The 14,524-nt window shown below is 33.2% G+C and overlaps 1 protein-coding gene across 1 annotated transcript in view; it reads right to left on the bottom strand.

The window, feature by feature from the left end:
* LOC124373379 (neurobeachin-like protein 2) overlaps positions 1-12,069 on the bottom strand; it is a 28,426-nt gene extending 16,357 nt beyond the window's left edge. Inside the window, exons 1-4 of the mRNA XM_046831752.1 lie at positions 11,968-12,069; positions 11,566-11,735; positions 6,840-7,004; positions 161-248 (exon numbers count right to left, since the gene is read on the bottom strand). Of these exons, the coding sequence (XP_046687708.1) occupies positions 161-248; positions 6,840-7,004; positions 11,566-11,735; positions 11,968-12,069 (525 nt within the window). The remainder of the gene's footprint in view (positions 1-160; positions 249-6,839; positions 7,005-11,565; positions 11,736-11,967) is intronic.
* Between the last annotated feature and the right edge of the window lie 2,455 nt (positions 12,070-14,524).

Raw genomic sequence — 14,524 nt, forward strand, 5'->3', positions numbered from 1 at the left:
ACTTCCAAAAGTAACCTTTAATTTTCATTTATTCATTCATGAGTGGCACTCATCCAGACTCATAAACGTCTCTAAATTAATCACTTAACAATCTATAGTGATGTCTAAATTAGTTATAATTAGGTAATATTCTATTCGTGAAATATGGTGAAACATGTACCTCAGTCAAAGCTGGAAATTTCATTGCTGCGACAAGTTTCTGATGGCCATCTATAAATACTGACAGTTGATTGTGGCCAAAAGGTCTCCTGAAATTGTACATAACAATTTATTTCCCATAAAGAAACAAAACTCTTACTACTACAACATTGCAATAAATATAAACCTAATTGTGATAATTTATTATTTAAAATTTAATAAAACCAACTATCACTCAAATTTAAAATCATGTCATACTCTAACATTCTTTCTAAATAATAAGATGAGTAGGGCCAAGATAAAATACAAAAGCCAGGAACATCTTCAAAATATGAGATAAGGGAGCTCATACAATATTTTTTTGGATGTCAAGATAGATAATCATATTATGGAAGTCAACACACCTGACCTGAATTACTCAACTGCAATATCAGCTACCGAACAAATTACGACATATACTAAGGTATTTAATGAACCATAAAGAAGTGAAGAGGATGGCCAATTCTTTTGTAAAGAAAAATGTACAAACCTTTTTGAGTATCCTTGGTGTGAGGCAACATAAACTAGCCTAACTTCATAGAGAGTTTTCAGGGACGTTTTTCTACATCTGCATGACTATCACAGTCTTGTATGATAAATAAACTCTCCCATCAATCAAAACTAGAACTAAACAATAACTCAAGCACAGGAGAAACAATACCAGATATAAATACTTTTATAATAAGCTCAGGAATACTAACAATTCCATAAAGTGAACGAAATTTAAAGATTCTTGATGGCAAATTGGATAGCTTCAATTGGTAAAAGAGGAATTTTAACATTTTTGAAGCTTTACAGCCTGTTACATACATATTCACTATCTCACATCCTTTGTACAATTAATCACCATAAAAATTGATACATGAAAGTGAAGAACTCCACACACATAGCACATTGATATCAGTGACAACCTAGTCATAAATATTGACAACTGGGACTATGAGAAAACCTTCTGCAACTGGTTATAATAATGTATTTTGAATGTTATTCCAGCAGAGACAAAATAATAACTAAATCAAAAGCCTTACCATCAGTACAGATAAAAGTGGTGATAACCATATCTATCCAGTTATAAAACGAAAAAAGCATGGACAGAAACCCAAAATTGACTGATATAAACCAAACAAAACTCCACATTGAAACAGAACTGTTCAAAGCCTGGAAAATGTTTCATACAGGGTCTGTTCAATAAGTATCGGGACTGATTCCAAAAATTAAAATTTATTACAGGTATCAAGAATCAAGAATCAAGAATCAAGAATCAAGAAGTTTATTGCAACAAAACATTCACAGATTTTACAACTTCAGATGTTGTGTGAACAGGTTGCTTGTCAATAATAAATACTAAATCTATAATACAATTACCTCAGAATAAAACTTACATTACATTAAAATATTACAAACATTAAAACACGTGATCGTAAAGACTGTCATGTAAAAACTCAGTTATGCTATAGTAAGCTTTACTAATTAGTAGACTTTTAACTGAGTTCTTAAAACAAGACATTTTAAGCTGTTTTAAATGAGGAGGAAGCTTATTATAAAATTTAGTTCCCATATAACTTGGTGAACTTTCAAATAATGTTAATTTGTGTACAGGAAATTGCAGTCTATCTTTAAAACGGGTGTTATACTGGTGCTCATGTTGCTTTATATTTCCTGAATTTAGACGATTATGAATAAAAATTAAACAACTATAAATAGAATATACAATGATGGAATTGTCAATATTTCTAAATCTGTAAATATTTTTTTACATGAGGTTCTTATATTCAAAAATAGCATGGTTCTTATGTATCTCTTTTGAATTTTGAGGACAGAGATAATGCCAGAGCAGCTGCCCCATATTTGTATTCCATACTGTGCTAGTGAATAAAAGCAAGAATAATAAACTATAAGCCTAGTCTTAATGTCTACCAACTCCCTTAATGTAAACATTTGGTAGCAAGCTGAACTCAGTTTTTTGTTTAAGACATCTATGTATGGTCTCCAGGACAAATTTTTATCAATAAGGAGCCCCAAAAATTTACTAAAATCTACAGCAGTCAGAGTTGTATTCTTGAAATTTATCTGAAAATTTGACAGGGTCTTGCTTTGCAATGTTTGGAATTTTACAATTTGAGTTTTATCACTATTTAGTACAAGCCCATTATATGTAAACCATTTTTCTAAATCTATGAGCGAATTAACAATTTCTGATTTATAATATATGTTGTCCTCGGTTACATTTTACTAGGGATGTAGTATCATCTGCATACAATATCAAATTATTTTTAACATTATAAGGCAGATCATTTATAAAAATAATAAATAATAAAGGACCCAAAATAGATCCTTGTGGTACACCACTACATATGTTTGCCCATGATGATGTATGTTTTATGCCATTATTGTTGAGTAATATTCTTTGCTTCCTATCAGTAAGGAATGATTGGAACCATTCCAAAGGCTTACCTAAGATTCCATAAAATTTAAGTTTACTTACAAGTAATGAGTGATTTACACAGTCAAAGGCCTTGGATAGGTCACAGAAAATACCAGCAGTATCCAGCGACCCATCCAAGGCCTCTAGAATCTGCTCAATCATTTCAGATGCTGCCTCAATAGTGCTGTGGCCAGAGCGAAAGCCATACTGATTTTTACAGAGGAAACCATTGTTTTCTAAATATGTACATAATTGCTTGTGGGCTATCTTTTCAAAGACTTTTGATATGCTAGGTAATATTGACACTGGCCTGTAGTTGTTAGGGTCTTGGCTTTCCCCCTTTTTAAAAACTGGTATTACATCTGCATATTTAAGTTGCGAGGGAAATTGACCGCACATGAAAGAGTGGTTAACAATTAAAGCCAGAGGTTGTGAGATGTAAAGCGCAGAAGCCTTCAGCACTTGCACTGGGATCTCATCCCACGCAACGGATTTTGTGTTCCTCAGACTCATTATTACTCTATGGACTTCTTGTGTACTAACATTTTTAAAGACAAATGAGGCTTGCTTATTACAATTAAAGTTACTTAAAAGTTGAATCGCAGAGTTGATCTGTGGGTTTGCACTAATTTTATAAGTAGTATTTACAAACATAATATTGAGGTGATGAGCAATGTGCTTAGTGTCTACACAAATTTCATCTTTTATTTTGAGTCTTGTACAGTCTTGTTTTTTAGTCGTACTAATACCTAACTCTGACTTCACTACATGCCACACAGCTTTACTTTTGTTTTTGGAATCACTGATATATTTACAGTTATACATTCTTTTAGCAGCAGTACAAACTTTTTTAAAAATGTGTTTTGTAATCTTTTACATACTGAATAAAATTTACATCATTGCTAGATTTTGCTATTTTATGTAGTTCCCTTTTTTTCTTACTTGACTCGATTATACCATTTGTAATCCATCTCTTGTTTTTTAAAATATTTTTAGATCCACATTTAGCTTTGACAGATTTATAAGGGAAAGAAGATTCAAAACATGTCTTAAAAACTGCTAAGAAAACTATTGAAATTTTCCTGCATAGTGCTTAATTGACAAACATTCCATGATGTATTACTAATACAGTCAACCATACCAGCAATATTCTGAGCTGTAAATATCCTTTTTCTAGTGGAACCTTTTTGTGCTGTAAAATCATTCTTACAATCAACTGATATTAATAAGGCTCTATGGTCAGATAAACCTAGCTCAATATTTAATAGTTTTACTTTGCTTAACTCTATTATTGGTAATAATGTTGTCTATACATGACATAGTTTCTTTAGTTACTCTAGTTGGCATTTTAAAATTGTAAGTATACCCATATGAAATCAGTAAATTTAAAAACCTATTTCGTAAATTGTAATCTCTGCATGACTCCAAAATATCAATATTAAAGTCTGATGTTATATAAACCTGGTTTCTTTTAGATTCTCTTTTTAGTGCCTTAAATAGTTTTTCAAGTTTAATCAAAAAGCCATCTACATTGGACTTATTTGTGTTATGATAAATTGAAATAACAAGTTGGCTCTCATTAGGGATTGCTATACAACAACTCTCAAAAACGAAATCTTCTTTGAGAGAAACAATCAAATCATTTCTTTCAATAAACTGTGTACCTTTTTTAACTAAAATACAGGAACCTCCTCTAGTACTACTTACCCTAATATAGTGAGAAGCCAATACAAAACATTCAAAAGTATTCAAATTTGATAGCTGAGAGCTGTTCAACCAGTGCTCATTGAGACTAATGACTTTAATGGGAAATTTATTTACAAACATTTGTAATTCTGTTAACTTTGTAAAGGACAGAAGACCTTGAACATTGTAATGAAGTAACCAGTTATTTCTATTAACAAAAGTATTTTCTAATATGTCTAAGTTATCAATATAATTCTCATAATCATCTACATTGTACATTTTGTCTAAAACCAACTTCAACTCTGTAATACTATTTAAAATAATTTTATTACTATCGCTACTCATCATTTTTGTTTTAAAGGGGGCCAAACATTTAAGTTTAAAGGGTTGGTTTGATTGACATCACTGACACTAGAGAGCCTATCCGAAGATGTTTGTTTCTCCTTCTCTTCAACTGGTAGTGGCTCGGAGCTTGAAGTGAGATCCAAGATGCAGGTTACTTCAGTGGATTTTAGACCATTGTGCGGTTGCAGGTGTTCTGTGTTGCTATTACTTTCCCCTCTTACTAAAGGTGACTGCATCCGGATGTTTTCCTGCGACGTAGGCAGTTCTGGTTGAGTTCCTTTAGTCAGTTCCTCACATATTTTCTGGGCGAGCCACTGCTTTCCTTTATAATTGAAATGCATCCCATGCCGTGTGTGTAACTGTCTGTCTGCTATACTGCTCTTCACCAAAGATACATTAGTAAATTTAACACTTATAGCCTCTAGAGATTCATTTGATTTTCTGATTTCATTATTTACACAGGACCAGTCCCTCAAATCGTGTCTTGTAGGCAAATCCACTAATATTATCTTAGAGCTCTTATATTTTTCTAAAGTCTCTTTGATTGACGTGATTGCTTTTTCAGCCTCGTTTCGGGCTACGTCATTGGATCCACAAGCTATCACAAGCACTCAATAATCTTCAAAATGCATTCCTCCTGCATCGATACACTTAATATGGCTGCATGGATTTCCTGAGTTTAAAGCAAAACTTCACAGCGTAGTGTTGCTCGATGGTCCACTCCATGCTGGCGTGATGACACCATAAAAAATCACACATCACAAAAATCCATATCCTATCTCAACATATGCCCTCAGGCAACTGAATTAAAGTGCACCTGAGTGATGCGGCCTAGCTCTACCGTCTGGTCGGGTCTTCTCCATCACTCCGTTGAGGATACAACAAACCAGTCCCGATACCTATTCAACAGACCATGTATAACCTGGTACTATGGATGTAAATTTAATCTGAGAAGATTCCCTGTCTTCCCTCACCAATGCAAGACCAGCTGACTTCAATGAGCTATGACATTAAAAAATCCACCAACAGAAAGCAAATTAGAATCCATCCTAGTCCTAGAATATAGATAGCTACATTGGAAAAAAGGACCACTGATTCTACTCATAGCCTGGTGCTCTAAAGTCACCAATAAGCTCCTGAAAATATCCATCACGAAATATAACAACCTAGCTAAATTTTAAGAATGCAAATATTCTCCTGCTGTATTTAGAAGTACGTGTTAAAAATTAAGGATGCACTTAACTTGAAATTAAATTTGTTTTTTGTGGCAACCAGCAAGACACTATGCCCTCTAATGCAGTTTGCATTCAAATGAAAAGAAAGAGACTGAAACATTGTCAGGTTACTAAAGGATCTTGCATCAGAAGTGGTTCATAGACCACAGATATTGTGGTACACAACATTGAAGTCTATATCGTTGTTTAATCAAATTTGTAGCCTCCCCCGTTGGTTTCTACTCATATTTGTAGTTATCATGAATCATGTTTCTGAAATGACACCTTAAAATAATTTATTGAATAGTTATTAAATAGTTGAACAAAAATCAGAGACACTCTATTTATGTCAGAGAAAATTTTATTTTGTAATTTGGCAAAAGTTAATCCAAAATGGAGTAAAATTGTCTCACAATTACAAGAGTTGAGTCTATAAATATTACAATTGGGTTAAGTTTATCTTGGCTTTATACTTTCTTAACTTATATGTTATCTAACAGGTTTAAGCACTATGATTTTGGGCCATATCATAGTTTAGCTATTAAATATTTTTATCAAAGGCACACATTTTAAACACCAGTTAGAATCATTAAATTTCCATAATATAAAAAATAATCTTAATCCCACTAAGATTTTCGTTACTTTATTCGGAAATAAGGTATTTTGTATATTTGTTCATGGTTAAACTAAGTTAAGGTATTTTCAATAAACCTGAGATGAAATATTTTATTTTGGTAAATAACCTGAATGCTTCAACCGAAAGTCACTAATAAATATTCTTTGTACTCAGTTACACCATGAGGTATCTTTATTAAATATTTATAATATCTTAACACTTCCTTGCATTTTAGAGTAATAAAATGTACATAGCTTGGCTATTATTCATAAATTTTATACTGGTATAGAAAACTACTTAGATAAGAATTTATGCACTGAACAAGGTTCTAGTTTCAAAAATATGCATTTTACAATGATTGTCTGAGCACTGTTACCTAGCAGCCATGTAACACAGGTCCAAGCAGTGCCACAATGAGTCCAATAATGTTAAGTCAGGCACTGTCGCAGCGAGGAACTCTTTCTTGGTTGTCACACCCACAACCAGTGCTCCCTGAGAACTGACAAATGCCTCCATCCCCGTTCCTTGGCTTGTTAAGAAGCTAAAAACCAAAATATGTTTGTAAGGATTACAAGTATTTACACTCATAAAGTTCTAAATAGTACCACACTTAAAAGATAGCAGCTTGTTTAAGTGTCCTACACTAGTTTGAACCATATTATTTTAATAGTAAAGAATTAAAAAGACTCCAATTAGAAATGTATTAATATTTATGTTTAACTATGTGTCGTACATTTCCCAATCAATCATAGTTTTTAGTTTAAATTTCCTTAAGAAGTTATAACAATGACAAATGCATAAGTACAATGATAAATACTTTAGTACTATAGCAGATCATCCTCCAAAATTTGTGTAAAATTCTTAAATGGAGTGAATGGGTTAATCTGTCAGCCAAGTCTTCAGTCTTAGTTTCAGAGTTACTACAGTTAGCGCTCTGATGTCATATGGTAGTAAGACTATAAAGCTTTGTTCCGATATAGGTTGGCTTTTTACGAATATGACAGTCCTATGTTTTGGAATAGGGATTCTTTATACATTCTTTGTGTATTGTTTGTGACCTCCAGTTTCTCTGGAAATCCTCTTTAGATGTGAATTGCGATGACGGTCATACTTTTTGCTACTTAAAAGCTTCCCATTCCAATTCAACTAAAGATCTTATACCTCTTTTTATGTGGTGAGTACCCTACTTAGGTTTTTAGCAGAGTAGAATCCTCAGATAACAATCCCATACCGAAGATGAGTTTACAGAAGTGTATGATATCCCACTTTAGCTAAATCTGTTGTGGCTATAAGTTTAATAATTTTATCATATAGACAGCAGTGTTACGTGTATTACACAATTCATTAATATGTGGATTCCAGGTCAGTTTGGCATCTAAGTAAGCCCTACCAGTTAACTCTCTTACTCCATAGAGACATCAGGTACCTGGAGTTTGCGGTCCTCTTCAACCAAAATTTATCAACAAACATGCAATGTGTGCCCTTTGTATTAGCACAAAAATAAACATAACATGTAACTTCACAATCTCTTTATTAAATTGAATACAGTGAAAAAATGAATGAACCAATGTTGTTAAGAAAACAAATAACACATTACAAATTGTAATGTAATAAAGATTACTCTTATTTTTATTCTTCTTTGCCTACACTATCGGGACATCAATTAAGAATTGTTTTATTTTGGCATTCTTATTTTGGTAGATTCATTTCTAAATTATGTTTAGTTGAGTTACACATTTATTTTGGTAATAATTTATTTCTGTCTTTATATAATAAATTGGTACTGAGCCTTTAATTAGTGAATATATCTTAGTATATTTAGTATTGTAAAAACATAATTTTTGCCTGTCTGCGGTTTTTTCTAGAAATTTATTAATAATATGTGAAACAAATAAAAATCTCATGACACAATTTCTTATTTTACTATGTACGAAACTATATTTTTATAAAATGATGATTTTAGTGTTCATAAATTCTGGCCCCCTCTTTTCCAAACGAATGGAGATAGAAATTTTTAATTTAGTGAGTGTTTTATAGACTCTGTTTTAAAACATTAAAAATGTTTTCTTACTTCTAAAAATGGTTTAGGGAAATCTGAAAACTATTGTTGTAAACCCCAAACTTGCAATATCATATGTGACTCTTTCCAAAATAGAAGACTTAATAAGATTTTCTTCAAACCTTAATCATTTTATTTTTAACTATTAGGTAAGCTACCTATAGAAGTACTATGTATCAGATGTTTGTTTTCTTATTTTAGCAATACAAAAATCAAAATGGAGAAAATACCAATAGCATGTTATGAGTGAGACATCCACATGATGAGAATAATTATTTAGAAACATATCAATTGAAATCTGCAAAAGAAGACATTAATTAAACTTAAATGTGGTTTGTGATTGACAAATTTATATAGAATCGAACATTATCTCTTTGTGTAAAATGTTATACATAAAAATAGCATTATAATATGAGATCATAGGATTAACAACAACTTACTTATGTAAACTATCCTTTTCTAATTTGTTTCTTTGTAAAAACAATACAGATAACTTTCTGTGGAGAGCAACTTGGTTAATTTATGAAAAGTGAATAGTTACAATACTGATAGGCCTATATTCAGGGAGGGAAATCTTAACCTTAATAGTAATTTTCTTTGAATTAGTTTAGCTCTGGAACTTATATAATTCGTTTTTTAATAGAAATGTATTTAAAACCAACAGCAGAAAATGGGCTCTTCCAATTTTCTGAGCCCGCCAAATTGTTTTTTTTTACAGTTAATAAGTCAAACCAGAAATTTTTTATTTCTTGGGTTACTAAGATGTTAACCCTATCGATCTCAACATCCGTATACACAGACGTCAAAAATATCTACACTCAATGTCTGTATATACAGACATTCACAAATTTTCCTTATTTTCTTACGCAATATAAAACATAATTAAATGATCACTTATGCCATACCAAAATGATCACACAGAATCATGTTCTCTAATACAATTATGTTATTTACTATATATGTATATATATATATATACATATAGTATATTACCGGCAATATGGAATGTATAATCAATAAGGTGAAGTAGCTTGCTTTGTTTCACTATGCTAGTCAGCTGTGAGTTTGCTATTCACTGTTTGTTGCCAATAGGTTGTTGTGCTGTTCTTTGGCTGTGTTACTATGATTGTTGTTATAATACATTTGCGTAGTTAAATAGTTTTTGTTTTTGGTATGTTTATAATTTTTCTCAAAATGGATTTTTTTTCCTCACACTATATTACTTGTAAGTCATTTTGTACATGTTTTTATTTTTTTCTACACTAGTGCTTTTTAAATAATTTTATGTCTTTTGAATCCTTTGGAGAAAAAGTGATTTTTTTTAATACTGTGATGTGAAAAAGTTAGGTATTTTAATTATTTGTTGTAATAAACTGATGAAAATTGGTGTAGTTGTTTACTATTAAACTTACTTTTACGCAGTGTGGTCAAATTAGTTACATCAATGTTTTTACTACACCAAGATGTCAAATCATAATATTAAAAAAATGTATTACATGTATGCATACTTTTATGTTTATTGCATTAGAGTATATTTCATGCCAAATAAAATAAAATTTGGTTGGAAAGTAAGAAAAGAAAAAAAATATTTTTACAGAACTCCCCAAATTATAAATTAGTGTAGGGATTTTTGGCAGAGCCATTATGAAAAAATACTGGGATATTTGTCAAACATTTCTGGGATGGAAATGGTTAATCAATAACTTCGTATACGGTATATCAAAATATCTTAATATTTGTATTTAACTAAAATACTTAGAAAAATAGAGAGGGCATCCAGACTCACTGTTACAAACCAATCTTACATTTATTTAGAGATTGCCATTTCCTTAAAAAAGTAAAGACTATTTTTCTCATATATTTTATATAGTGCAATGGTTAAAGTAGTAGACTTATTGAATATCATGCTGACAAATAGTTATATGCTACTATTAGCTGAAGTTAAAATTATTAGATACAAGTTTTTTATCTAGCACGGTTAAGGAGCACTTAATCATTAGAATACCAAAAAATTTCAAAAAACTAAAATTATTAGGAGATATCCATAACTATAATACCAGATGCCGCTCATAACTGGCTTTGCCTGGTCACAACCTGCACATTTATTGAAAAAACTAAATATTCTGTATCTAATTTTTTTTATATATCTTCCACAAAATAATATAGCAGACTAAAACATAAACACTTTTAAGAGGAAACTCGAGAAACATCTGATTAATGAGGCCTTGTATTCTTTTGAAGAGTATTTTTAATGTTTAGATGTTATAGCTATAGATGCAGAATAGTCTTAAATTATAAAATAATTTAAAAACATTAATTTATTCAATAATTATTACATAAATGTCAAGTTTTTTACTTAAACAAATTAACTTATAAATTTTTTATTACTAAATGAATACAGATATTTTAATTTAATTGAAAGTGCCAGTCTCTTTCACATTAGTTACAGTTAGATGGTGAACTGTGCAGTAATCATAGCAAGCAGCATGCTAACATCAATTGTGTGGAGCAAGAGAATTAATAGGATATAAATCCTTCCGATCATAAGAGCCAAAAACCAGAGGCTGTGGTTAGTTCAATTAATTCTGTGTAACCACTTCTAAGTATTGCTGACAATGCCGAGCCTAGCTTTTCCTTATCTCTTTTTCCTGAATGTTTCTCTAAAGGTTGACAATGTTTAACAGTGTCCCCACTGCTTAAACTCCAAATTAAAACTACACGGTGAAGTTGGAAATGTGTGTGTGTGTTGCATGAAAGGGTTGTCTGCAGTGACGCAGCCACGGTCTGTCGGTGGTCGCGGCCCGCGGGGCCTCGCGGCGTGTTGTGGTGCTGGCGTCTGACGGTGCTGCCCCGAGCCAGCGCGTGCTTTCCGTCAGCCCTCCCAGATCTTCTCTGCCAATCTCTCACTCCTTTCTCAAACTTCTTAAAGGCAGCTCATGTCAATGCACAATCTCTTTATGGCCACATTGATGAATTTCGTTCCATGTTTCAACCATCTCCTGTTGACATTATTCTAATTTCAGAAACCTGGCTGAAACCTCACTTAAGTGACAGAAGTGTCGAGCTTCCAGGTTTTAACCTGTACAGAAATGATCGCCTGCACAAAGGTGGTGGCGGGGTAGCTGTGTACGTCAGGCCACACTTCCTTGTCTCTGTCCTGCTATCATCCGATACATCCAGAGATGGACGGCCAGAATACATGTTTCTGGACGTCTGTGTTAATGGAACACACATTTTAATTGCTGTTTGTTACAGAGCTCCTCACCTGGGCTACATGGCTGAGTTTGAACATGATCTTCTGGGTTTTTTGGCTCACTACAGTCATGTTATTGTGATGGGAGATTTTAATACTGATTTACTTGGACCAATTACTTATGACCAAACTTTTTTAACTAATATGTTTTACTCGTGTAACATGACCCTACTTCCTCTGCAAGCCACTCACCACACTGAGACTGCCGACACCTGGCTTGATATCATTGCTGTCTGTGACCAAACCCTGGTTGCGCACCACGGGCAACTTCCTGCTCCTGGCCTTTCCAAACATGACCTTATTTTTCTTGCTTATAAACTAAGAACTCCCAAGATCGAACCAAAAGTTATGTTTTATAGAAACTACAAAAATATCAATCTTTATTCCCTGCTTATCGATGCTTCTATAACTCCATGGCATGAGGTCACATCGGCTGATAATGTGGACATTATGGTATCAAAATTTAATTCATTAATGAATGGCCTTCTTGATAAACACGCTCCATTTGTTTCAAAAAGAGTAACTAAACAGCCTGCCCCATGGATCTCAGAATTTTATTCGACACCTTCAGAAGCAAAGAGATAGAGCTTTCCTTAAGGCCTAAGCGATCCAAGTTACGTGATGACTGGGCTGTATATAAAAAATTAAGGAACAATGTGCAACAACAAATTAGAAATGCCAAGATCAGGTTTTACTACTCTTCCCTGTCTAAAAAACAATCTAGCAGAATTTTTATGGTCAAAACTGAAAGATCTTGGAGTTGGCAAGCCTAACACTTACTCCCCGGTTTCCCTTAATCTCGATGATATCAACAACTTCTTTGTTGAGATTCCTGTTGATCAGTCTGGGGCTCAGGAGTATGTCTCCGAGCTCGAAGGTGCTACTTTTGATAAACCTGAGTTTCAGTTTCTCTTTCACTCCGGTAACAGAGACAGATGTGTTAAAGTCTGATTATAAGGATGTCCAGTAACGCAGTCGGGGCCGATGGCATTCCTATAAGGTTAATAAAAGATACTCTTCCAGTTACTCTTCCAACTATCACTGCTATTTTCAATAAATCTCTGGCTACTTCAATGTTCCCATTGACATGGAAGTCTGCTTTAGTTCGCCCACTTCAGAAATGTTCCTCTCCACAAAATCCTTCACAATTCAGGCCAATAAGTATACTCCCTGCTTTATCAAAGTGTTTTGGAGCGGATTGTTCATCAGCAATTTTCAATATACCTTGAAAGTAATAACATTTTATCAAATTTTCAATCTGGTTTTCGCTCCAACCACAGCACTACTACTGCACTTCTAAAAATAGTTGATGATATACGCCTTGGAATTGATAAGAGTCAGGTAACCATTTTAACCCTTTTCGACTTTTCAAAGGCTTTTGACTGTGTCTATTATCCCCTTCTCCTCATCAAACTTAGGAAGGATGGTTTCTCTGATGGTAGTGTCAAGTGGGTTGAGTCTTATCTTTCGGGACGACGCCAGTGTGTCAGGTCGGGTGAGAAGCAGTCGAGATGGAGACCAGTCACTCGTGGAGTTCCGCAGGGTTCAGTCCTGGGGCCACTTTTATTTTCACTGTACATCAATGACATTACTACTCAAATTACTCATTCCAATTTTCACTTATATGCAGATGACTTACAAATATACCGCCACTTTTCTATAAGGGACATACAAACTTGTGTGACTCTCATGAATTCCGATATTGACGCTGTTACTCACTGGACTTGGAAACATGGACTAAAATTAAACGTAGACAAAACTCAGTGTATTATGATAGGTCATTCAAAGCTTGTTCGTAAAAATTGACTTTACTACGGCTCCCAAATTAAAACTAAATGACCAAGATCTAGAATACTCTGAGAAAGTAAAGAATCTAAGGACTTATTATTGACAAAAACACTTAAGATGGACTGAACAGGCTTCTTTGATATGTAATAGGGTCTTTGCCGGTGTTTCACAGCCTCAAGCGGCTGGCTTCATATCTACCACACCAGGTTAAAATAATGCTGATAAAGACTCTTGTACTGCCTCACTTCAACTACTGTGACATAGTCATTAATGACATGACTGTGGAGCTTTCAAATAAACTCCAGCGTGCTCAGAAACTTTTGCATTAGGTTCATTTTTAATCTCAGACGTGATGATCACGTAACGCCCTTCTTCAAACAATTATCTATATTAAAATTACAAGATCTTCGAGACTATCACTCACTCATTCTGTTGCACGCTCTTTTTAAATACAAATTGTCCCAGTTATCTTTCAAACAACTTTCAATTTATGTCTGAAATAAGTGAACGAAGTACAAGGAGGGGTACATCCTTATTATCTATACCAATTCATCGAACAACTACCTTTAGTAAGTCGTTTACAGTTTCTGCCTGCCGATTGTGGAATGCCTTACCTATAAACATCAGAGCCATTGATAAGCGCGCTCGCTTTGGGGCGGAGGTCAGGGCCTTGATGCTGGGGGCTCAGGGGGGTATAGCGGTTGGCGGCTTTGGAATGTGTTACTTAAGGCAACTGAATGCAAGTTGAATGAATGCATGCGTGTATGTCTTATTATAGTTTTGTAAATATTTATAAAGTTACATTAATTATAGATGTTTGTTTTTTATTATTTTAAAGCTAAGATTCTTTTAATGTATAAGGTAAATAAATAGATTTATTTTTAGTTATACATGTATTATGTATGTTAGTTTAATTTTTTTTACGAGGTTAAGTGGTTTTAGAGAGGACTTTATAGTCCTA

Source organism: Homalodisca vitripennis, unplaced genomic scaffold (genome assembly GCF_021130785.1).
Source record: "Homalodisca vitripennis isolate AUS2020 unplaced genomic scaffold, UT_GWSS_2.1 ScUCBcl_5421;HRSCAF=12126, whole genome shotgun sequence".
NCBI lineage: Eukaryota > Metazoa > Arthropoda > Insecta > Hemiptera > Cicadellidae > Homalodisca > Homalodisca vitripennis.